Source organism: Lindgomyces ingoldianus (genome assembly GCF_010093535.1).
Source record: "Lindgomyces ingoldianus strain ATCC 200398 unplaced genomic scaffold BDR25scaffold_30, whole genome shotgun sequence".
Taxonomy (NCBI): Eukaryota; Fungi; Ascomycota; class Dothideomycetes; order Pleosporales; family Lindgomycetaceae; genus Lindgomyces; species Lindgomyces ingoldianus.
In genome coordinates, this window is record NW_022985191.1 from 560,546 (window position 1) to 583,348 (window position 22,803).

The 22,803-nt window shown below is 51.2% G+C and overlaps 10 protein-coding genes across 10 annotated transcripts; 5 read left to right on the forward strand and 5 right to left on the reverse strand.

Annotated features, from left to right (window-relative positions):
* Positions 1–33: 33 nt before the first annotated feature.
* On the reverse strand, positions 34–3,162 carry BDR25DRAFT_267408 (phospholipase D/nuclease). Its single transcript, XM_033687043.1, has 5 exons — positions 2,703–3,162; positions 2,582–2,653; positions 2,432–2,536; positions 2,231–2,383; positions 34–2,177 (listed from the first exon to the last, which is right to left on the reverse strand). Exons 1-5 carry the CDS (start codon positions 3,018–3,020, stop codon positions 297–299), a joined length of 2,529 nt encoding a protein of 842 aa, XP_033544132.1. The 5' UTR covers positions 3,021–3,162; the 3' UTR covers positions 34–296.
* Positions 3,163–4,124: 962 nt separating this feature from the next.
* On the forward strand, positions 4,125–5,068 carry BDR25DRAFT_345044 (NAD(P)-binding protein; the record flags this gene model as incomplete). The annotated part of the gene is made up of 2 exons (XM_033694005.1): positions 4,125–4,583; positions 4,644–5,068. The coding sequence occupies exons 1-2, from the start codon at positions 4,160–4,162 to the stop codon at positions 5,066–5,068; spliced, it is 849 nt and encodes a 282-aa protein (XP_033544133.1). The 5' UTR covers positions 4,125–4,159.
* A 664-nt stretch (positions 5,069–5,732) lies between these two features.
* BDR25DRAFT_376250 (endo-1,5-alpha-L-arabinosidase) lies at positions 5,733–7,326 on the forward strand (the record flags this gene model as incomplete). The annotated part of the gene is made up of 3 exons (XM_033697434.1): positions 5,733–6,450; positions 6,548–7,172; positions 7,238–7,326. The coding sequence occupies exons 1-3, from the start codon at positions 6,169–6,171 to the stop codon at positions 7,324–7,326; spliced, it is 996 nt and encodes a 331-aa protein (XP_033544134.1). The 5' UTR covers positions 5,733–6,168.
* Positions 7,327–8,120: 794 nt separating this feature from the next.
* On the forward strand, positions 8,121–11,278 carry BDR25DRAFT_336070 (MCM-domain-containing protein). Its single transcript, XM_033693068.1, has 5 exons — positions 8,121–8,319; positions 8,370–8,388; positions 8,442–8,493; positions 8,542–8,955; positions 9,007–11,278. Exons 1-5 carry the CDS (start codon positions 8,250–8,252, stop codon positions 11,071–11,073), a joined length of 2,622 nt encoding a protein of 873 aa, XP_033544135.1. The 5' UTR covers positions 8,121–8,249; the 3' UTR covers positions 11,074–11,278.
* A 156-nt stretch (positions 11,279–11,434) lies between these two features.
* On the reverse strand, positions 11,435–14,990 carry BDR25DRAFT_345046 (DNA mismatch repair protein MutL; the record flags this gene model as incomplete). Its single annotated transcript, XM_033694006.1, has 5 exons — positions 11,435–14,179; positions 14,233–14,611; positions 14,666–14,752; positions 14,810–14,906; positions 14,958–14,990. 5 exons carry the CDS (start codon positions 14,988–14,990, stop codon positions 11,536–11,538), a joined length of 3,240 nt encoding a protein of 1,079 aa, XP_033544136.1. The 3' UTR covers positions 11,435–11,535.
* Positions 14,991–15,234: 244 nt separating this feature from the next.
* Positions 15,235–16,881, reverse strand: BDR25DRAFT_376261 (NAD(P)-binding protein; the record flags this gene model as incomplete). The annotated part of the gene is made up of 6 exons (XM_033697435.1): positions 16,339–16,881; positions 16,078–16,290; positions 15,828–16,010; positions 15,737–15,766; positions 15,664–15,687; positions 15,235–15,611 (listed from the first exon to the last, which is right to left on the reverse strand). Exons 1-6 carry the CDS (start codon positions 16,403–16,405, stop codon positions 15,235–15,237), a joined length of 894 nt encoding a protein of 297 aa, XP_033544137.1. The 5' UTR covers positions 16,406–16,881.
* A 136-nt stretch (positions 16,882–17,017) lies between these two features.
* Positions 17,018–17,542, reverse strand: BDR25DRAFT_327534 (Sm-like ribonucleoprotein; the record flags this gene model as incomplete). The annotated part of the gene is made up of 3 exons (XM_033692340.1): positions 17,018–17,203; positions 17,263–17,454; positions 17,537–17,542. The coding sequence occupies 3 exons, from the start codon at positions 17,540–17,542 to the stop codon at positions 17,018–17,020; spliced, it is 384 nt and encodes a 127-aa protein (XP_033544138.1).
* Positions 17,543–18,295: 753 nt separating this feature from the next.
* On the forward strand, positions 18,296–20,781 carry BDR25DRAFT_70507 (uncharacterized protein). Its single transcript, XM_033698939.1, has 3 exons — positions 18,296–18,736; positions 18,804–18,895; positions 18,953–20,781. The coding sequence occupies exons 1-3, from the start codon at positions 18,601–18,603 to the stop codon at positions 20,693–20,695; spliced, it is 1,971 nt and encodes a 656-aa protein (XP_033544139.1). The 5' UTR covers positions 18,296–18,600; the 3' UTR covers positions 20,696–20,781.
* BDR25DRAFT_358846 (uncharacterized protein) lies at positions 20,722–21,148 on the forward strand (the record flags this gene model as incomplete). The annotated part of the gene is made up of 4 exons (XM_033696002.1): positions 20,722–20,783; positions 20,833–20,859; positions 20,924–21,054; positions 21,093–21,148. 4 exons carry the CDS (start codon positions 20,722–20,724, stop codon positions 21,146–21,148), a joined length of 276 nt encoding a protein of 91 aa, XP_033544140.1.
* Positions 21,149–21,266: 118 nt separating this feature from the next.
* On the reverse strand, positions 21,267–22,803 carry BDR25DRAFT_70531 (alpha-L RNA-binding motif-containing protein). Its single transcript, XM_033698940.1, has 3 exons — positions 22,730–22,803; positions 22,252–22,680; positions 21,267–22,183 (listed from the first exon to the last, which is right to left on the reverse strand). The coding sequence occupies exons 1-3, from the start codon at positions 22,766–22,768 to the stop codon at positions 21,371–21,373; spliced, it is 1,281 nt and encodes a 426-aa protein (XP_033544141.1). The 5' UTR covers positions 22,769–22,803; the 3' UTR covers positions 21,267–21,370.

The following is a 22,803-nucleotide window of genomic DNA, read 5'->3' on the forward strand; positions in this document are numbered from 1 at the left end:
CTGCGTATGTACTCACCTACAAGCATATTAAATCTGTCCTTATGCTAACAAGACGTTGGCAATACATTATTACTAAGACTCCACAGGTAAGAAAGGAACACTGGTCAAAAATGTAAATCCAGGAAATGAAAACCAAACCTTGTCTCTGAAAATATGCAAGCAGAGTTGGGAGGTACTAACGTGATTCAAAAGCCCGCCCAAACTTCCAGACTAGACCTCCTAATTGTAGTAATGCTTTTCATGCACAGTACCCAAGCACTGACATATCATTTCCATTATTACCTCAAAGAACCGCTTCAAGTATAGATGCTCTCGGTATACTGATTGACCTGCAGCCCCTTCTCCGCCATCTCCGCTTTCTCCAAGAACTTCAACGGCATCCACACTAAATGCCCTTTAATCCTATCCAACTCTTTCCGGATCTCCGCAACCGGCCTACTCTTATCATACAAGTGCCCCTGCTTGTGTTCCTTATCATTTTTTGGATTTGGTGTGAAGTCATCGTAGTCCTCGAATGTCAATATCTCATCGTCCGGGTCCGCATGGAAGAGGTCTCTGAAGACTGAAGTATTGGTAGATGCGCGCTCATACCACTCATTCCATAATTTATCCGAAAGCGGGTCCTTGACGAAGTCAAACTCGGGCCCTTCGAGATTGTCGTTCGGGGTATTGCCCGGCGGCTGCGCATTCGGGTCCTCAGTGGCGTCCAGGGTTTGCGGTGGGATGAGACCGAGGTGCTCTCGCCAGAGTATGCTCCGGAGAGTATGAGCGTGGCGCCCTGCTTTGAATGGAGCACCGTCCATTTCGATTTCAACCTTGTCGGTATCGTACATGACGATGGAAAGTTCGGAGTCGTGGAAACCAAGTTGCGATCGATCATTGATGTTGGAGCTGCCGCAAATGACATACCTATCGTCAATGATACATACCTTTGCGTGCACATACAGCTCCTCTTGGAAGAAATTTTCCTTTTCATCCTCCGGATCCCCCTCCCATTCTTCTTTGCTTGGCTTCTTCTCAGTTAGCATGGCATCATCTGCAATGGAATCTGCGTCAATGATGCCTCCCTGATCACCCATTCCCACATCTCCACGGTAGGATTCAAATCGTCGCCTCATATCCGCAGCCTTCTCCTTGGCTTCTTGTCCACCTTCCGCTGGGGCTTCAATCTCGTCGGCCTCCACCCGTTGAAGGTCCGAGTATTTCATGCCTGATTTTTCTTCTTGAGCCTTCAGTTTCGAAGTAACATTCAATCGATCGTACGAGCGGAGATTGAACAAGAAAATATGCTCTTTCGGATCGACTCCTTGGGCCTCAACGCGACCAAAGATACTATGTTTTCCACGGCAGATGCTCTTGTACTGGTAGTCCATGATAGCCCTAGTCCCTGTTGCCGCGTCCTCTCTGAGATCACCGGCGAAACCGGGAATTGCAGGAATGATAATGATGACCTTGAATTTCCTACCCTCTTGGCTAGCCCGGACCACTGCATCGACAATAGCGCGCCCGATCTGATTGTGTACCGGACTCTGATTGTCGCCTGTTGCGGTGATGAAGAACTGGTTCTCGATGTAAACGTAGTGCTGGGCTTCCCGGATCAAGTCGCAATAAGCAGTTTGAATGCTGTGTTCAGCTGGAAGAATCCCACTACTCCAATCTGCGGTGCTCCGAACGATCTGCGCGTGAACTGTTCCGCGATTATCAAGGTTCTTCGTACTCAGCGGGCTAAGTGGGTGATGGGTGTAGTCACCAACAGGAAATTTCGGCCTCTGGACACCAACCAGGTCTTCATCGTTGCCTTCTCGGCCTTCTAACGTGAGCCAATCATACCGGTCATCTCGCTTGTATTTGTCGCGCTTGCAGAAGTTCCACCTCAAAACGAAGTGTTCTGCGATGTCGCAAACGCAAGGACCGATCACGCCCATGGCGACGTCATGCCATGGCATCCTTCCATATTCAGCTTTGCTCAATTGATTTGATTTCCAGTCCTCGACCTTTTGGAAGTCCATGATACGGTTGTTGTTGAAGTCCTGACCGGGGAAAATCTCGTTTTGAACACCTGAAGGATGGACATCGGCTAAAGGATGTTGTTTCTCATCCCAGCGGCCATAGCAAAGATCTAGGCCACCAATAAAGGCAAGCTCATAATCAATGACAATGAACTTTTCATGATGTGCCGGGAGGGAAGTTAGCTTCTGCGATGTGAAACACCAAATGTCGAGATACTTACCCAGTAGAACGTCATATCCGAAGCATTCTCAAGTACGTTGTGGTCTGGGTGTCTCATGAGTTTGATATTGCCGTAGCCTGGTTTGCCTTCGGGAATGAGATTCATCATGACTTTCTTAGTATGTTGGCTGTTGCAGGTGAGCGCTGCTGACACCTAGGTTTATCAACTCGGAGGAGAAGCTAGGATAGCATTGGATCTTACCTCCTTATACACGATGATATAAATCTTAACTCCAGCCTCTGCTCGCCGCTTGAGAATTTGATCGAGACGCCATTCTTGATTGTAGTAAGGAGGTCGACGCAGGAACTAGCTGATCAGTTACCAGTTTTTCATGCATGGAACCAGACTTACAAGTTCCGGAGAGAGCCACCAATCCTCAATGTATATCGTTTCTTTCGCCTTCTCCAAAGCCTCCGACACAGCCTGCGCCCCGATTAGATTACTCAAGAGCATGTGATCGACTGGCTCTTACCCAAAAGTAGTCCCTCCCATCAACGTACCACTTGATTAAATTGCCGTCTCGTTCGGGAGCAAAAGAGTTGAAACGGTGGCCCTCACAGACTCTACTTCGTTTCTCATCCGTCTTCTGCTCATGCTCCTCGTCGTGACGGTGATTCGTATTGAGCAGATTGGCAAACTTTCCCATCTTGTGCTTCAGATGTGTTGCCTTGATCTTAGCATCGTATAGGCGGGTCTGCTTTAGCTTCTCACGGAGATTCGGGAACGGATGCTCAATCTTCTGTTTTAAGCCACGGTGTTCCCCCGCACTATCATGAGGCGCTTCAGACATTTCGGACGGGTCAGAGCTCAACGGGGATGGCTGGGGGACTTCTAGTGGAGAGGGTAAAAAATAGAGGCTCCTAGGCAACGCCCCTTCTTTTGTAGAAGAACGGGTCCCTAGGAAACCTGAATTCACTTCGTGTCACTTGGCGAGGTTAGGTTGCGTGATAGAGACTTGAGGACCGACGGCTTGCCGTGACGCACGCCAAGCCGCTAACCCGATTTCAGTGAAGAGCATGTTGTGGACTTTGATCCACTGAAACCCTTGAGTTAAGGCTGATTCGAGCAGCTTTCGTTTTATTGTCGAGGGAACATAAATTCTAGTACAACACAGTGCCGCTAAGAGAACGGGTTCTCAGGGTGCGAAAGTCGACTTCTACTCTGAACTGTATGCAAGTTCTGGACAGATCTGGACTAGCGAAGAAACCCGAACATTCTCGGATCTAATTAGCTAGCCGGCTCTTTCACGCATGATCGGTGCGAATTGGGTGTTGTAATTGATGGTGAGGCAAGAAGACAGCTTGGCGGATAGCTCCGTAACACATGGGATAACCACTTCCATGCAAAATAGTCTACATATACTGGGAATGGACTCCCAAAGAACAGAAAAGGGCGGGTGAAGATATTAAGTGTTGTGGTCGACAGACCTAATGAGGCACGTGACGACACCCAACAGCCACTTCCGGAGGCAATAATCTCGTGTTCCACACAATCGTCGGTCTTCGTTCTTCACACTACTCCAACATCATCCAGCGACTCAACAAGCCGAAGGGTGCTTTCAAATAGTTTCAGTGCGCTTTTGCCCTTCGTGTGACCCTATTCGGCAATGGAAATGTGTCCTCGAAAATTCCAGAAGATCATCCATTCGTCTGTGAGTCCTGAGTCTGAAATTGATTAGGAAAGACGATGATAATTGGGGCTCTTGGAAAGCTCCCGAGACCCGCCTCAGGCATAGCGGGGTTTGTCGTAATTACATGCCTCATCGACGTTGTCGGACTTAAGCCGGGTGGACTTCCACTTAACAGGACCATGCTAGTGAAAGACGTGCGCTAGATCTGTGACGGTCTGTAGACATAAAGATCCCTCGTTACGATCTGCTTTTTCTAAGTTTGGTTCCTGCTCTATCCATCGAAGCATTCATTTTATGCAATGGCTCCACGTGTTTTCCTCATTACAGGTACTTCTACAGGATTTGGGTCGGAGCTAGTAAAAGTCGTTCTTCGGAATGGCGATTACGTAGTCGCAACAGCGCGGAACAGTTCGAAGTTGTCGTTCGAAGGCGCTACTACGTCCAACAGCCTCCTCGTCGACCTGGACGTAACGAGCGAATCCTCCATTGATGAAGCCTTTGATGCTGCAATCAAGAAATTCAAACGAGTTGATGTCGTCGTCAACAACGCAGGGTATGGGTTGGCCGGAGAGTTTGAATCGTTGTCCGACAAACAAATCCGGACGCAGTTGGAAGTTAACCTGTTTGGCCTTATAAACGTGACGCGGAAGGCAATGGAAATCATGCGGGAATTAAAGACAGGAGGAATCATCCAGCAGGTTACGTCTGTTGGCGGCCAAGTTGGTAAGCAATATATTAGCGTCTACTTGACAATATTCCTTGCCAAGGTTAACTCAATGATAGGTGTTCCAAACTTCTCGATCTACTGTGCATCTAAGTGGGCTGTAGAGGGTTTCACGGAAGCAGTTTCGAAAGAAGTTAAGCCTGAATGGGGAATTAAATTCACTCTCATTGAGCCGGGCGGCTTCCGAACAGATTGGGCGGGCCGCAGCATGGACTTTGGCGAGAATAAAAATCCCGCATACGACCACATGAATGCTAGAGAAGCAATGGGAAAACGCCATGGTACTCAGGCCGGTGATCCAGCGAAGGCCGCTAACGCGTTCTATGACCTGGCAGTCATGAAAGACCCGCCTTTGAGGTGTTGTGTGGGTACGGACGCTTTCAAGATGATCAATCAGAAGCTGGAGAGGTATTCGGATAATTTGAAGAGGTTCGAAAAGTTGAGTAACAGTACTGACGTGGATGGATATCAGGCTCCGAGCTAGTTGTTCGCTGAGTCTGGTGGAAGCATCATGTCCGGGACATATTTATTCACCGCAGTTTCTGCACAACACTTTCCCTCTCACGAAAGCAAATAAAAAGACAAACAAAGAATTTCATTTCTGGGTACAATTCGTCTGCATTATTAAAGTGGCCTGTTTTCGCAACCCGCTCTCTCGGATCACTCTAGTAATGGTATGGCAGCAGAAGAACAACCTTGGAAACGATAAATTTTGACAGAGAGTCTTGACCTGCTATGATTAGGCGTTCAAGGGTGAAACACATACGCTGCCATTAGCGGCGGTGCTGTTAGTCAAAGAATGCAGGGATGAGGCTGTGTTCTTCACCACGTTGCACCGCCCATCTGGATTGCTCCGATTCGAGCCAGGATGTCTGACCACGTTCCAGATAGGAACACAAATCAGCACTTGCTCGTTCTAAGTGTCTCCACCACACTTTATTCCTTAGTTTCAAGTGTACAAACAAGGCGTTCACGACAATTAGTCGTTAGGCTCATGATGACCGTTCAAGCGCTGTCGTCGGAGAGGTTTCTCCGACTACGCACTCTCCCCTCTATCGCTAATTTTTTTTTCTTATACATGCCAACGAATCTCACGCACGTGGCGGCCAAAATACGGTTAAGCCAACCCAGAGAGTGACCCCTGACACCGCGTTTTGACTCAGATGACAACTCTCACGGGCGAGTGGTCAAGTCGAATAACAATTTAGAGTTGATAACCCCTCGTAGGGTGCATGTTGACCTATCCCATTTGTTGCCTAGGCGGCGGCTTCGAGCTGTTGGCACTTGGCTTCCAGTGATCGCCAAGAGGGGAATACAGGGCGTTTATGGGTGGTAGTCCGGTAAGGCAATTCCGGAGAATGACCGGGCATAGGGCTGTGTATGATACATCTTTTGAATCTAGTGGCCGTTGAAGGAGGTTGACTACCACTATCAAGGACTCGGCACATGCCGATTCAAAGATGTGACACTGACAGGCTCAAGTCAGCCCATGTATAAAGGAGCAGATTTCTCTTTGCGTCTGCTCGCCATTTGCATTGCTTGGAGCTCTTCCCATTGAACTACTGTCGCATCTCCGAAATTAAAATGCAGCTTTTCACATTGCTTTCGGGTCTTTGCTGCCTAGTAGCTGTCACTGCCTCACCCATCCAGAAACGAGCATTCCCTAATCCTGAGCCTTGTTCTGGAAATTGTACTTGGATACATGATCCAAGTGTGATTCAGAAAGATGGGACATACTACCGTTTTTCTACAAGTGGCAACATTGCCATTGCAACTGCGCCCAGCATGACCGGTCCGTGGACGTACAAAGGCGCACTGCTGGAGCATGGCACTTCAATCTATGTTGTTGATGGCCAGGACATTTGGGTACGAACGGTTTTCTTCCTGCTTGTCTTCACTATTGCTATGTTTAGCTTACCTTGTCCGATCACCTGACGTGCAAAACGCCCCTGACATTCGATAGGCTCCCGATGTGTTTAAAGTCGACGAGACTTTCTACGCCTACTACGCGGTTAGCAAAATGGGGATTCAAACCTCAGATATTGGAGTTGCGACCTCGACGACCCTTGATCCTGGGTCCTGGACGGACCACGGCAGCCTTGGTCTGCCGAAGAGCGCAGAGTACAACCTCATCGACCCAAATCTGTTCAAAGAGTCCGATAACTCCCCAATTTATCTCACCTTTGGATCCTATTGGAACGATATATTCCAAACGACTCTGAATGACTCGCCAATAAAATTCTCTGGCATCACGCCGAAGAATATTGTTAGTAATTCGACTATTAACGCTGCTGTAGCCGAGGGGTCTTATCAGTTCAAGTGGCAGAATTACTACTACGTGTTCTACTCGGCCGGTGCATGCTGCAATACACCGCCAAATCTTGCGAAGCCAGGAGATGAATATCGGGTTATCGTTTGCCGATCGGATAGCATCACGGGACCATTCGTGGACCAGTCAGGTAAGGATTGCTTGACTCAAAGTGGTGGAACGCTCGTGCTAGGGAGTCACGACGATGTATATGCGCCTGGCGGACAGGGGGTAATGTACGACCCAGATATGAAAAGTCCAGTTATTTACTACCATTATGGTGAGTTCAGTTCCGGACCATCTCTAGATTTATATTCGGGGACTTTGGCTGATCCAGCGTCACAGTTAAACCCTCGGTTGGCTACAACGCCGATCAATTCTTCTTCGGTTTCAACTATCTAGATTTTTCCTCTGGATGGCCGGTTGTTGTCTAGCTTTATTAGATGCGAATTGGGACGGGATGGATAGAACAAAGGATCCTTTGGTGGTTCGTAAGGGTGGAATTCGGGGCGTTTGAACTTGAAAGAGAATATCCAGGATATGTAACGAAGTTATGAGATTATGTGCCATGTTAAAAACTTATTTAACTCGGTAGTGTTCTCGATAGGGAATATCAAGGCTGGACTTTACCGCTTCACTGGTACGATAAATTACAAAAATTTGGTTTGCATAAACTCTTCGGTCTGTTGTTGAGCAGCCGCACGGCCGGACATCTTCACATGGATACAGTCATTAGGAACTACGGCAGGTAGAGTGGTGGTATCATCGACCAAAGCACGGACGTAAAGGGGGAAGTTTTGAAACAGCGAAGATCTGTAGTACTGGGAAAGGAGATATTTGGCTGAGGAACATCGATGGGGCCTTGGGAGCCAGATGCGCTAATGCCTGGGAATGATGCGCGTGAGAGAAGTCCAGAGTCAAAGACTGTCGAGCACCAGTGCAGATGGACACTTATGTAAACCGCAGGACGACGTCATTCAACTGTCAGACATGCAAGCTTGGGGACTCACCTCTGTGGAACCTGGCAGACGTTGGAAGGATGCTGAGGAGTGAAAGTAAGAGGATGAGTGAAGTTTGCTTTGGAAACTGCTAGTCCCAGAAGGGGCAGATAAGTGGGCAGTGGTGTCGCGCTAACACGCGCCAAGACCTGAAGGGGGCACGAACGCGAAACCACTTTACGCGCTTTCCAGCGCCAACCCCCGATTCACCCCACTGGAAGAGAAGGATCCCAACATCGCAACGACACTTCACTTCTTTGATACCCACGTCTTTTCTAAGCAGATTTCCTGCTTCCTTGAGGACCAGAGGACCGTGAAGACGCAAAAACCTGTTTCGTAACACCCCGAAATCCTGAAGCATGACGGAGGTGATTAGAGACGAGGATACTCGCAGGCGCATTAGGCTCGCGGAGGAATTTCTAGATCCACGTATGTTGTGCAATATTTTGTTGCAGTTGCAGTTGCTAACCATGGCAAAGAGGATGTTTCTGCGCGAAGGTACAGCGTCAATTGCACGTGCCCCTGATCGCTGCCTATACTGACTTCGCCAGCTATCGTCCAGACATCCTGGTGATGCTGAATCGAGGGTTAAGAAGGCTCACAGTATGTTTTATCTCGCGGACGTAATGTGCAGATGCTGAGATTATGCAGGTCAGCTTGGACGAGATCAGGTCGCACAATCGCGAATTGGCCGATGGACTGCTCAACGAGCCCTTCGACTTCGTAAAAGCCTTCGATAGTGCCCTCAAGGCCGTGGTCAAAACCCTGCCGGATCGACCTAAAAGCGAGACCTCGGAGGATGTCGTATACTACTGCGCCTATATCGGCAGCTTTGGCGAATTCGCATGCAATCCGCGCACGCTGAGCTCGAACCAGCTAAACCGTATGGTGTCGCTGGAAGGAATTGTGACTAAGACGTCTCTTGTGCGGCCGAAGGTTGTCAAGAGTGTTCACTATAGCGAGAATAAACAGAAGTTTCACTCTAGGGAGTATAGGGATCAGACCATGACCATGGGTGCGGCCAGCACGAGCGTGTATCCGACTGAGGATGATGATGGGAACCCAGTATGCGCTATTGGACGACACGAGGAATTTGAGATACTGACCAGACTGTAGTTGACCACGGAATACGGCTACTGCATCTATAGGGACCACCAAGTCGTTTCCATCCAAGAAATGCCCGAGCGCGCCCCTGCAGGCCAGCTTCCACGTTCCGTCGATGTGATCTTGGATGACGATCTCGTCGACCGTGTCAAGCCGGGCGATAGAATCCAGCTCGTGGGCATCTACCGCTCGCTCGGTAACCGCAATGCTTCTTCTGGCAGTTCAACCTTCCGCACATTGCTCCTCGCAAACAATGTCATTCTGCTCTCTTCGAAGGCGGGTGGCGGTATTGCTCAGGCGCCAATCACCGACACCGATATCCGGAACATCAATAAGATTGCGAAGAACAAGCGGGTCTTTGAGCTCCTGTCACAGTCGCTTGCCCCATCCATCTACGGCCACGATTACATCAAGAAGGCTATCCTGCTCATGCTCCTGGGTGGTCAGGAGAAGAACCTGGATAATGGTACCCACCTGAGAGGAGACATCAACATACTCATGGTCGGTGACCCCTCCACTGCGAAATCCCAGCTGCTCCGCTTCGTCCTCAACACGGCTCCTCTTGCAATTGCTACGACTGGTCGTGGCTCCTCAGGCGTCGGTCTCACTGCAGCCGTCACACAGGACAAAGAGACGGGCGAGCGACGTCTGGAAGCAGGTGCCATGGTCCTCGCTGACCGCGGCGTGGTCTGTATCGATGAATTCGACAAAATGTCCGATGTCGATCGCGTAGCTATTCACGAAGTCATGGAGCAGCAAACCGTTACGATCGCCAAAGCAGGAATCCACACTTCGCTCAACGCTCGCTGCAGTGTCGTTGCGGCAGCCAATCCCATCTTTGGGCAGTATGACATCCACAAAGACCCCCATCGCAACATCGCGCTTCCAGATTCGCTACTCTCCCGTTTCGATTTGCTCTTTGTTGTAACAGATGACATTGAAGATGCCCGGGACCGCCAGATCTCAGAACACGTCCTCCGCATGCATCGTTACCGTCAACCCGGCACTGAGGAAGGTGCTCCCGTCCGTGAAGAAGGCGCGCAGCTTCTCGGAGTCGGCCTTGACATCGACACGGAGAGCAACCGTCCCACCGAAGTCTACGAGAAATTCAATCCTATGTTGCACTCAGGCGTAACAGTTACGGTGGGTCGTGGCTCCTCGCGCCGAACAGAAGTCCTCAGCATTCCCTTTATCAAGAAATTCATTCAGTACGCCAAGCGTGAGAAACCTATTCTTACGAAGGGGGCAGCGGACCACATTGTAGCCGCATACTCCGCTCTTCGCAACGATGAGCTCGACTCCGGTACCCGTCGTACCTCGCCTATTACCGCACGTACGCTAGAAACGCTAATCCGTCTCTCGACCGCGCACGCTAAAGCCCGTCTGTCTAAGCGCGTGGAGCAAAAAGACGCAGACGTCGCCGAGCAAATCCTTCGTTTTGCACTCTTCAAAGAGGTCGTCGAGGCAGAGCGCCATAAGCGGAGGAGAATAGCCCGCGATCCCGATGCCATGTCCACAGATGACGATAGCTCTGGACCTGATGATGAGGATGGCGATGAAGCTCGCCAGACTACGCCTCCACACCGTAGTGGTGGGCCGAGTACTCGGAGCCAGCGCTCTGGAGGAAAAAGCGGGTCAACACCTGCTAATAATGACGACGACAATGATGAAGACGACAACGATGATCTGTACAGACTAACACCGCGTACTCAACGCACAACTAAATCCTCAACGCGCGGGCCAACGCAAAACCAATCTTCGTCCCAAGTCTCCGCTGCCTCCTCCCTACCGGCCTCACAACTACCAGCTACGCAACTTGAGTCTCAATCACAATCGCAATCTGGCATCACACCGGCCCGTCTCCAAGTCTTCCAGACTGCACTCGGTCAACTTATTGACGGCCCGTTGTTTGCAAACGATGCCGCCGATGTGGAGCCTCTTGTTGCGGCAGTGAATGCGAGGGTCGGAAGCGGAGCTGGCAGACACGCGTTTGAAACGCAGGAGGCGGAAAGCGCGCTGGAGACGTTGAGTGAGAGGAATAAGATTATGTATTCTGGTGGGATTGTGTACAAGATCTAAGATGGGTTGGTTTGGGCATTGTCATGGCTGCGGCGAATGAATATGTGCTGCAAGGTAAAGGAGTGCTGTAGCTGGAGTATATGGAGTCCTTGGGGGGTGGCTTCTGGACTGGGTTATGACCTGTGATGTGGAGGACAGGATGAGTACGGAGGGATGATGGTGCATCTTTGGAGTTAGACCTTTTTTTGGTATGCAGAACCTAGGCTTGAGATGGTACGTAATATAGATACCTTTTTCTCTTGAAACTTTGGTGCACTGCTCTCCTTTGTATCCCGGACGTAGGAAAGCGTAAGCAAAGATGCTAACAATGATATATTTACCAACATCTGGATATTATACTCCTAGGTTGATATTCTGCGACCGACGTTTTTTTCACACAAATGAAAAAAAAAAAATTACTTTACCTCGGATGAACTCACCACTTGAAGTTCCCCCGGCCCATTAGCCCTTATCCCTTTGCTCCTAAACTCCCACTTCCCCACCACCAGCCCGCCTCCTTACATACGCGCTCCAATCCACTCTCTCTTCCACCTCATCCAATCCCACCACTCCTCCTCCCTCAGTCCAACTCACCCACTTCTCCAGTCCCAAAAGATGTCTCATGGTAGGCCGTCCATGTGGACAACTCCACGGTTTGTCCATGTCCCCCATATGCCTAACCACACGTTCCATCTGCGATTTCGTCATGGTCTTGCCAACCATAACACTGCTTCTACATGCCCTACTCGCAAGTAATTTGCGCACTTTACTCGGACGAGGGATGTATTGTTCAGAGATATTGGCGGAAGGCGGGTTCTCTGCGAGAAGAGCTAGGAGTTCTTCGAGGTCTGCCGGTGTGAAGGTTACTTCTTTGGACATGGGGAGGGTCAGTAGCTTTGCGCGCTGGCCACCGAGCGGTGTTGAGCCGGTGTTGTCGACTGATACTGTGAATCCATTGGCGGTCAAAACCTCTTCGTTAGAGAGGATAATCTCCTCTTCAATGGCTGTTAGTTGCAGCGGGTGCGGATGTACGAGACGCTGAGAGACCAAGACCGTAGCTGATGCGAATCTTTCGAAATTGTATTTCTCGTCGGAAGCGTGTTGGTCAATGATAAAGAGATCTGGACTAGGGGATGTGGGTGCTGCGGGACGGACGGCGAGGATGAAACCTAGATTGAACTGGCCGATGATGCGCATAGAGTGGAAGTCAGACTTTGTGACTGTGAGAGAGAGTTGCTCCTCGGGGTTTGATGTGCTGAGTTGTGTGCTTGATGGGACATCAGTTATTGGCTCAGCCCGCTCTCCTCCAATGAGAGCAGACAGATTCAGAGCTTGGCGAGTGATATCGTTGGCAGAACTCTCTACAAACCTGACAAATCCAGTCGTCATGTATTGCTTCCTTGGACCTTGGAAAAGTTTTGTTGCACGTTTGAGATTGTGTTCCGTTGGACGCGCAGCAGATTCTTCAGCTTCAGCAATCATCTTCATGATTTTCGCTTCTTCTCTTGCTTTCTTTTCAGCTTCGTTAATGTACTCGTTGTCAGAACGGTCATCTTCACCACCAGGCTCAGGCTGCGCCTCATCTTCTTCCTGTAGGCCTTCAGCGAGTGGTGGAGGAGGGGGTATGGGCTGGTCACTTGATTCAACGAATAAGGAGTCTGAGTTAGGTTCATGAACTACCATGTTGGTCGAATGGTGCTTCTTCTTCTCCAGTGAGGGATTGTTAGGAACAGGTGCGTCAGGCATACTACTATCCTCACCCGCAGCCTCTTGAAAGTCTTCGTCTTCATCCTCGTCGTCGCTCTGTTCTATTTGGGTACCCGAGACCGAGAGGCCACCTTGGTTTCTCATAAACAATGGCTTTTTTGGCGCCTGACTCAAAGGAGTCCCGCTCAACGAGAACTTGGGAATGTGGATCCTAGACCGTCTCGATGCCCTAGATTGGCTTCCAATGGTCGACACTGTTGTAGTATCACCAATGGTGATAGTAGCTTGTTGAGCCGGTGTTCGCATTGGACGCATCCTATCGAATGCGTTTTGGATGTTACTTTGCGGCAATCGTTTTCGTGGCGTTTGTTTTACGGCAGGAACATTCTCTTCTTGTTCACCCTCATCACTGTCATCAGCACCTGAAACTCTTGGCGATCGGTCTCGTGCCATATGCTTTGCATGTTGGGACGCTATCCGAGCGTTGAAATCTTGGACTGCTCTTGGAAGCTCTACATGGGCACTGGGTATGATAGGTGTCAGTTCAAACTCAATTGGATCCGGTGCAGGTTCCTCTACCAGAGGCTCCAAGTCCTGTGATGATGGACCTGATATACAAGGAGGGTCTGGAGATATCGGCTTTCTTTGCTGTCTCGCATGAGGGCGTAAAGCCCTCTCCTCTGTACCTCTGCCTGTAGATCTTTCGATTAGGCTGGCTTTGATGAAACCTCGTTGAGGAGGGATCTCTTCAGAAGCTGAAGACAAGGTAAGCGCCTCAGCTTCCGGCGCCGGTCGAGGCTTTTGGGGAACGTTGGCTGGCACAGGAGAATTTCGTACTGTAGAGTCTGTGCCACCTCTTTGCATAGGCGAGGGCTTAAAGCCTAGGACCTTTTGAGGCATAAGCTGAGCTTGAGGAACGCTCTGGTCATGGCTCCCAAAGAGCTCAGCAAGCGCTTCCTTCAAATTTTCTAGCAGTGTCGTTTGATCATGTAATAATATAGTCCTCTTATCTGGAGACACATTGACATCGTAAGCATTTGTGTCAAGCTTGATATCAGCGAATATGAATGGCGACTGGGTGATGTTATAGGATTTGTAAACTTCGTTGAAAGCTTTGGCTACCTGCGGGAGTGCACAGGGGCGGGAATTGACGAAGAACATCTGGCGGTCTGGAGTCTGCCGGCCTTCACCGACAACCGGGCGGGAAATGTGGCCGACAATGCTGACTTCTCGGGACCCTGGGTCCTCTCTGGTGCTCCAATTCCTGGCGCTCTGCGTGGGTCTAGGTCTGTTTGACGGGTCCATTTCGAACTTTAGGTCGAGGGGGATTAGCGCAAGTAGTGTCTTGGTGCCGTAGACATTGGCGATGTTCTCTTTGGTGTTGGGATTTGAGTTGGTTGAGAAGGCGATACTTTTCTTCCTGCACACCGTTCAGTTGCGTCTCATCCAAGTGCGGGATCTTAAGCTACAAACCCTTTCGGCATCTGATTACTCACTGAGAACCTAACGCCTGCGCTAATACATGCATACGCATTCAGTAATGCCAGTACCTTGTTATACTCCCTCTTGATTGTCTTCTCGAGCTCCTTGCGTCTCACCGGCAGATTGTAGAACAGGCTCTCCACCACTACGGTTGTGCCTTGTTTCGCAGCAATGACCGAAGTTCCTTTGAGCTTTCCCGACATGTCGAAATCGAGCCGTGTACCTTTCGGCCCATCACTGGCGCGGGCCGTGATGACGTGGAATTTAGAGAGGGCGCAGAGGGAGGAAAGGGCCTCGCCACGGAAGCCGAAGGTGCGAAGGGCGGAAAGGTCATCGTAGGTGGATAGTTTAGACGTGTGGTGCTTCAAAGCTGAAGTAATCAGCAAGACATGTTGTGTGGGGTGGACGAGGTGTGGTGGTGTACCTATTGTCTCGAAGTCTTCTGGCGCAATCCCCGCCCCATTGTCCTGGACTTCAACAGCGTCCAAGCCATGGTTTTTGAAGCGAACCTCTGCACAGGAGCTGTCAGACACGACACCATCGCTGCAAACAATTCTTCAGGCCGTACCAATTGAAGTCGCTCCAGCGTCGATGCTGTTTTCCACAAGCTCTTTAGCAACGGAGCAGATGTCTACAATCACTTGGCCAGACTGGATCTGATGGACCTTCAAACCGAGTCAATATTCATGCCGAGCATACCTACATGGTGTGCTTACAGAGCGGCCCTCGATGGGCTTGATGGTGGCCATGTCAGCCCATGATGTCCTGGTGAAGAACCAAAGTGGTGCAGGTGATGACGCGAGACCGCGATTGCTAGCTCCACGCGCTGGGCTAGCCAATCACACCATTTCACTAATGTGTCCGCAATTCTTATGGAGGGGCATTCGCACATTGAGTTTTGCATATCGACTGGAACCTCGCTTGTTGCCATAAATTATTTTCTATTTGCACTGAAGATTCGCTATCTGATATGTGACGCAGAGAAGCCTTCCCCTAACTCTTTGCAGTAGCAGCCGCTGCCCCCGCCATATTTTCCGTCATCTTCTTCAGTCGCCTTGAAACCTCCTCCTCCGGTCCCACACCCTCCTGGCCCAGCATTTTACTTGCGTACCTATTCAACCCCACCTCACCGTTTTCAATGTCCCAGAATTTTCCGCGATCAGAGTAGATCATTTCGCCGTGCCTGTCTTGGTCCGCCATGAGAACGATAACAGACCGAGCCACCACATCAGCCGATTGGATCCCATCTTCTCCAATAACAGGGATGACGTTCCGTGGAACGATGGCCGTGTCTGTCCAGCTAGGTGCAATAGAATTTATGCGAATAGGGATTTTAGGGTAGAGGTTCCCATAGAGTGCTCGGAGCATGCCTTTTCAGATTAGTTTGCCCGGGAATGTCACTGCAGCTAATGAACCCCATACCTAGAACAGCGTGTTTTGACGTGGCTACAAACGAGTCAGCTGGGCATGCTTCCGGTCACGGATTGATACTCACTGTAATCTGTAGGAGAGAACCGCCTGAAGCCTAGTATTTCGTAGTTAGAGGGTGATGCTGTAAGGGAGGGGAACATGTTCGCCAGCCCTACTTGATCCCGAGCCTGTCATCACAATAGAACCTCCTTCTAGGTTTTGCTTGATATAGTAGATCCCTAGTTTGGTCGTGTACATGCAACCAAGAAGGTTGACGTTGATTGTGTTCAACTTCGGCGGTAGGAGGTCGCCATTCTCATCTACATCCTCCTCGAGGAGGTTGACCGTTGGCGAGATTCCTGGCCAAATATAAGTCGAGTGATCCATGCTAGGCAAGAAGAGCTCAAGACCGAGAGCAATGCATACCTGCATTAGCGAAAACGTGGTCGATAGTACCGAACTTCTCCTTAGCCATTTTGAACATTTCAAGCTGCTCTTTCCAAGATGTAACATCGACTTTCTTAAAGGTCACTTGAGACTTCTCTGGCTCTGGCATTTCGTTCACATCGGATGCAACAACCCTTGCTCCGATACTCAAGAGACGCTTGACGGTGGCAAGGCCAATGCCGGAGGCAGCACCTTCACATAATCAGCGCCGGGCTCAGGAGAGGTGAGGCGAAAGTGGACCTGTGACAATAACCACCTTATCTTTTACTCCTTGGAGATCGCTGTCGGAGATAGTGAAGCTCGTCATGCTGGATGGTTGTATGGGTGAGTGTGGGAGCAGATGTGCTGAAAGGCTGATGCAGTACTAGTCGAAAGCAGAACAGTGTCCTACACATATAAACAGAGCGATAGCACACGCCAAGTCTTGCGAAAGCTGCAGGTGAGAGTCGTACTCCGAAACCAGAAGTCAAGTAGTGTTGGGGTTCGTACCGAGTTGCAAATACCCCGCACTACGTGAAAGGAAAGGCTTGTTCGGCTGACACAGCATATTTGAGGGCTTGAGAACGACTTGCACACTGCTGTGATTTGTTGTATCATGGGAATTTTTGGTCCCAGGGCTTGAGGAGGCTGCATCTGAGTCATGTTCATTCGCTCTGATATCCTCAATAAGACAAGTTTGGATAGGCACTGGTTTTCTGAGGCGCAGTGGTCCACCAAGATGGCTGCCCTGGTTACATGCTAGCCAAAAGCCGAGGCATGGCCCGGATCCGGTAGGTGCTCTATATTCCCATTTGCGAGGCTGATGGGGGCTTTAGAATTGGTCATGAGAGCCATGAATAGCCACTTGTGTAAGAATACCGAGAGCAGCGGGAGTCCTCTTGATATTATGTCTTCGACGATTGGAAGCTGTGCCTGTATTTCATGTTCCCCCTCCGCCTCGACCGCGACCTCTGCCACGCCCGCGCATGCCCCGGCCTCCACGATCGCCGCGATACTCTCCTCGGGACTGCATTCCGCCGCCGCGTGCTGCACGAGTCGCCTGTTCTTTGGCCTGCTGCTCCTTGACCACATCAACGATGATATCGGGCACGCGAAGAAACTTGATCTATGCGACGTTATTATCGGTGTGAACAAACGGGAAGCTTTTTAATAGAGTAGGCTCACAGTGCTTCCTCGCACGTAAATCTCAGGTAACCGCCAGAACCTGTCGCCATCTGTACTGGTCTGCACGACTTCCTTCAGCGTTAGGTTCATCCACGTGTCGCAGCTCACGAGGTGGCCGTTCAGTGTCTCGCCATTCTTCAGTTCGACTAGCATGGGATGGCCCTGGGCGGCCGTCAAGAGGCCCAAGGGCAGCTGTGAGAATCATGTAAGCGATTGAAGCTCTGTCGAGGTCACGGTCGATCACGACAAGCGTGGGGGGGGGGGGGAAACCTACCACCATGGTGATAATCCAGGTCGCGCAGCACGAGTGCCCAGAATAGTACTTGGCAGGACTATGCGCAATTCGAGGTGACCAAGGGTCGAAGATCGAGAGCTTCTTTCTGGGGGTGGCTGGGCGGTTAGGTATCGATCTGGTGAGAGAGGGTTGGCACGCGAGAATTGTTGTCGCGAGAGAGAGCTTGGGCCACATGTGGAGGGGTCCCACAAGTGAACGTTCAGAGCGTGCGTCGTCACCTCACTGCACCACCAATCACTGCCATCGAGTAGCAGCGATTCGAAAGTTTAATTGGCCCAATGATTGATGAAACGACCGTTGAAATGCTCGCGGTATTTTTCGATGTTTCCTGAAACGTCGTCGTACTTTCAGCTCATCTGCAGCATTCGCAATCCATCCCAAAATGGACCCCAATCCTCTGCATTGCTCATCAAGCACACCTGCAGGTCCCATTAGATAAGCTTGTCTGCGAGATGCACACAGGAACAGCCCTGGGGATACTCAAGTCACGCGTCGGCTTGAATGCTCCTTCGCGCGGTCCCTTCGATGTTGAATCTGCTCCATTCAAGCCCAACTCGCACACTCTGCTTTCTGTCAAGAACAATAGAGCACCGACTTGAGCTCTTCTCTCCCCTATTTTCCATTTCTGCAAAATATTGCTCCTGACTACTCCCTCCTACCATCTACCATCTACCATCTACCATCTACCATCCACTATCCACGCTCTCGCTTTCGCGCTGAATCGTGACCCGATGTGCTCAGCCCCGCCGCACGACCCTTTCTGCCACCCTGGCCACACTGGCGCTCCAGCGACACGCGTCCATCCTTCGGGGGTTACGGGCTGCTGATGGCTGGGGTTTCCATCGCCTTCTGCGCCCTGTAAAACCATCACAGCCTCCCACCGCCCTTCTGCTGGTGCCTGATCCCCTAAGAACACGCTGTTCTTACCTCTGCCATTTTCTTTGAGACCACCTTGATTCCTTATGCTTTTGTAGTTGCTGCGTGCTGTGCTGACTAGCCGTTCCTTTCTTTGCATTTGTTCTTTCCTTCGTTCCTTTCAAGCCATGCGGTCCTTCAAGCAGAAAGTACTGACAGCCGTGGCATGGGCTCTACCGGCTCTCAGCGCTGCACTTCCGGCAGTCCAGGGTCACGATCACGCTCTCATCCGAACTGATGGAAAGCAACCCATCTTGGAGTTAGGTACGGACCCTTCTCTCTTATACTCGTGTCTCTTTGCCTCCTCTAGGCACCTGCTAAAGACATGCAGACCTCCAAGAGAGTTATGCTCAAGCTACATTCAGCGTTCCATGTGCTGGATGTCTTGGCCAAGATGACACGGGCCATGATGACGACTCTCTTGTATGGGCCCTCCTCAGGCAACAATACAATTGAACAATTGAGCTTACCGCTTCCCAGATACTGAGTTTCAAGACACATTCCTCCAAAAAACCATGCGGAGCTTCTAACATTACTTTGAACGGCATTTACTTGCCCCAAGAATGGAACGGTGACCTCGCCTCAGGCTCAGGATCTTTCAGAGGGGTACCCGACATCCAGGAGAATGCCTGGTTCCTCCAGCACGACTTGGATCTTGAGTGGCAGTCGGCGTGTCTTTACGGCAACGAAACCGCTACAGAGGAGAACGCGAACGATGCCGCACAAGTCCTTACTGTGACTATCAAAGGTATTGATGGTAAAGTGCTCAATAGGCCTTCCGGTTTCACCGTCTCCTTCAAGCAGCTCTCCCCACCTGAGCTCTTAAGACTCGAAGCCACTCCCAACCGCTCGGCCAGTAATAAAGAGCAGGCCGAGACCTGGCGTGAACCTCCACCTCACCTTCGATTGATCTTGTCACCCCCTGAGAACGTCCACTTCAAGTCCAGTGATATCCCAGGCCAGCTTTCCCTTGAAGACGAAATCCGTGAACTCAGGATCCTTCAAGCCGAGGTCCAAGAGTTGCACGAGGTCATCAAGGAGAAGAGGAAACATATCAAATCGCAGCTAAAGAAAGAAGCCCAAAGCTTGAAAGAAGAACTACAGGAGTGTGATAGCGTCACTTGCGTTATCAAGGCCATCGCCCACAAAGCACACGGTGCCTGGAGAATCATCTACATCCGCTTCCGCCCTCTTCATCACCACCACGGCCATGAAATGGGTCGTCCCGATGAGCAAGATCCATATGATCGAGTCTGGCGCGCTGGTAACCACAACCAAGCTCCGGAAGCTAATGTTGAATCGGTACCTCCGCCACCACCTCATGGACCACCTCACCCACCCCACCATGGCCCTCCACCTCCACCTCCACCGCATCATAAACCTGGTCACCACCCTCCACCTCCCCCACCTCCTCCTCGTCACCATGGCCCACCCGAGCCTCCGTATTTCCTCGCTATCAAGATCATAGCAGGTGTTCTGTGCTGTGGGTGCCTCTTCGCTGTGATCCGTCACCGCTGCAGCTCCCCCCGCACTCGCACTGAACGCGCCGCCCTTCGCGAGGAACGCGCCAATGAACGAGCGTACCGTCGTGCGGCTCGTCAACACGCATGGCGCAAATGGTGGCGTCGCAACTGGCGGGATCAAGACCGCATCGACGACTATGAGGAGAAGCGCGCGCTCATCCAGGAACAAGAATCCGTCCTGGAAGACGCCATGCAGGAGGAAATCCGGCAACTCCGCGAGGCCCACGGCGTCGTGAGGTCCATCGTGCAAGCCGAGGAAGGTCGAGGCGTGTATCCTCGATGCAACACCGCCCACATGCATATGCACATCCCCTGCCACTGCCATGCCCACGCACACGTCCCTAGCCCCAACTACTCCCCTGTTTCCTCCGCATACACATCTTCCTCTCTCCCCTCACTCCCCTCACGCCCGCTCTCCCGGACGAACAGCCTCCCAGACTATCGCTCAGACACATCAACCGAGCCTCCAGCCTACGAAGAGGACGAAGACATGTCCGATGTTGTCGTCAACGGCTTCCGACAATACACACCATCCACATCATCTGGCAGTACACGGTGGACACCCGAGAGCAGTGTAATTGATGTGAGCCCACGTCCGAGTGCGGAGACTCTACGATACGCCGGCACAGGAGGGGAGACCAGGGACGCAGATCAATTCGCCGAGACAACGGAGACGAATTTCGGAAACGCGAAAAATTAAAGTATTGGGCTGGGGACAGAGCCTGTATGGCACGGCGTTGTTTGGAGGGCGAGATATGTATAATTGGTAGGCGACCGGCTCAAGACCGGTATCGTGCCACACGCAAGTTATATAAAAGGCAATGTCCCGTGATATAGGAGTTGGTCGGCGGCCCGACCAATCTCGTCCGGTATGACAGGTATTTTCCGCTGTAGTTTTTCTTCTTCTTTCCATCTATCGGGTTCCCAGGTGTTTGGAGCAGTGGGGGTTTCTCGGTCACGCTTACCATGTCATGCATTGTACGATTTCAGATTCTTATTCATCATTGGCAAAGGGCTTTTTGCTTTTCTCTTTTAAGAGGCGCCGCACTATACCAAAGGGTGCGAGGGGATTATAACTCCCCTACTAATATTTGCAGTTCTTGCACTGTACTGTACTGCATTTTCTTCGGTTACAGTTGGGAAGCATCGGTAGATCAATGTAGACCTGCTATCAGCGGCAGATGTCCATCTGTTCATCGGCCAAATGTGGAATTGAATTGCTGTGAAAGCAAATTCAAGACACTCACATCCAGCGTGTTATTGAGGGGGGCCAACAGGGTTGTCAACCAGACAGCTTCCCAAACGCTCTTGAGATTGTCGATGATATTGCACATACCCACAAATATGCTACATGTCTATGATACAAATACGTGGTCTACCGCCTCCTCAAGTACCAGTTGAACGCCAACTGCCCTGTCTCAAGCGGAAACGGCGTCGGGACCTCCGCTAAGCCAGGCCTAGCGACAGGATGTCTCAAATAGACAGCAGCGCATATATTCTGATTGACCTCCAGATATCGTGGTATGAATGCGAAGGCAGACATGTAATCCCTCGGCCGCCAGGGCGTCAGGTATGGCTTCGAAGGATCGCGTTTATTCCAATTCGCATCGAATTCGGCTTGTTCCTTTAGCCTATCAAAAGCCCTGGATAACTTAAGTTCCTCTTCGCGTGTTAGTCGCACCTCGGGGCCAGATGCAGAGTCGGATTGAGCTGATTTGCTGCTTGTGAGGTGGGACTTCAGAAAGGAGAATTGGGAGTCGAGTGTCGAGATCTGCGAGGGAGTCGATGTGCGCCAGAGGGAAATGGCTTTGCGGACTGTCTGCTTGAATTCTCGGAGTTTCTGCTTGTCTTTTGCTTTCACTTCTTCGGCAAGGACGCCCTCGACGTTGTCCATTAGTGTCTGGAGATGTTTCTTCAGTTCTTCAGGGGAAGGCTCCTTCTCTTCAGCTACGGGGGTTTGAGCCTCTGGCGTGCTTGCGAGAGCATCGGCAAGAAGGGGCACTTTGACGGAGGCCGTCTTGCTGCGACCCTGGCCCTTCCGGCTTTCAGCGTAGGCGGTGCCTTTTTCTTTGGCGATGCGGCGGGCGACGGAAGAGCGAGTTTTCTGGGCACCGGTTGCCATCATGACGGATTCGGGGACGACTTGGAACATGTCGCCGGGGTTGAGCATGTATCCAGGGTAGATCATCTGAGGAAGCGTCAGTCTGGATTGGGCTCTCCATGGGTCAAGGTTGGGAGCGGGCTCAACATGCACACCTTCTTCCCATTGACCTTGACCAGGCCATGGACGACGAATTGCCGTGCCTGACGCACGCTGCTCGCAAACAGCGCCCTGAAAACGGCAGTATCCAGCCTCCTTTCCACTGGGTAGTACGTCATCTGCATATACGGAGTCATGGGCGGGGTCTTGGTCTTCTCCATGGCGTCGGCTCCGGCGCCCCGGCCAGCGGCCTGCTCAGAGCCATCGTATCGAGCCAGATACTTGTGGTCCATGGGCACGACGGCGGGCAGGTTGCGCCGGAACATGCGCTTCCACTGCTTCTCACGGATCTGCTCGCCGTGGTAGGCGCGCGTGTCGGATTTGGCCGTCCATTTCTGCTGGAAGTAGGTCTTGGTAGCGAGATTCGGAGGATTGAGACGTGAGAGGTTGTAGAGGGTCCAGCGGGACCAGTCCTGTCTGATTTTCTGTACGGCCATTAGACAAGGACTAATTCATATAGAGAGGATGGCTGACGAGTTTCTTCAAGGAATGGAACCTCGGCTTCTTCCTCATGGCGGCGGGGAGGAGAGGGAGGAGAGGGAGGGGGG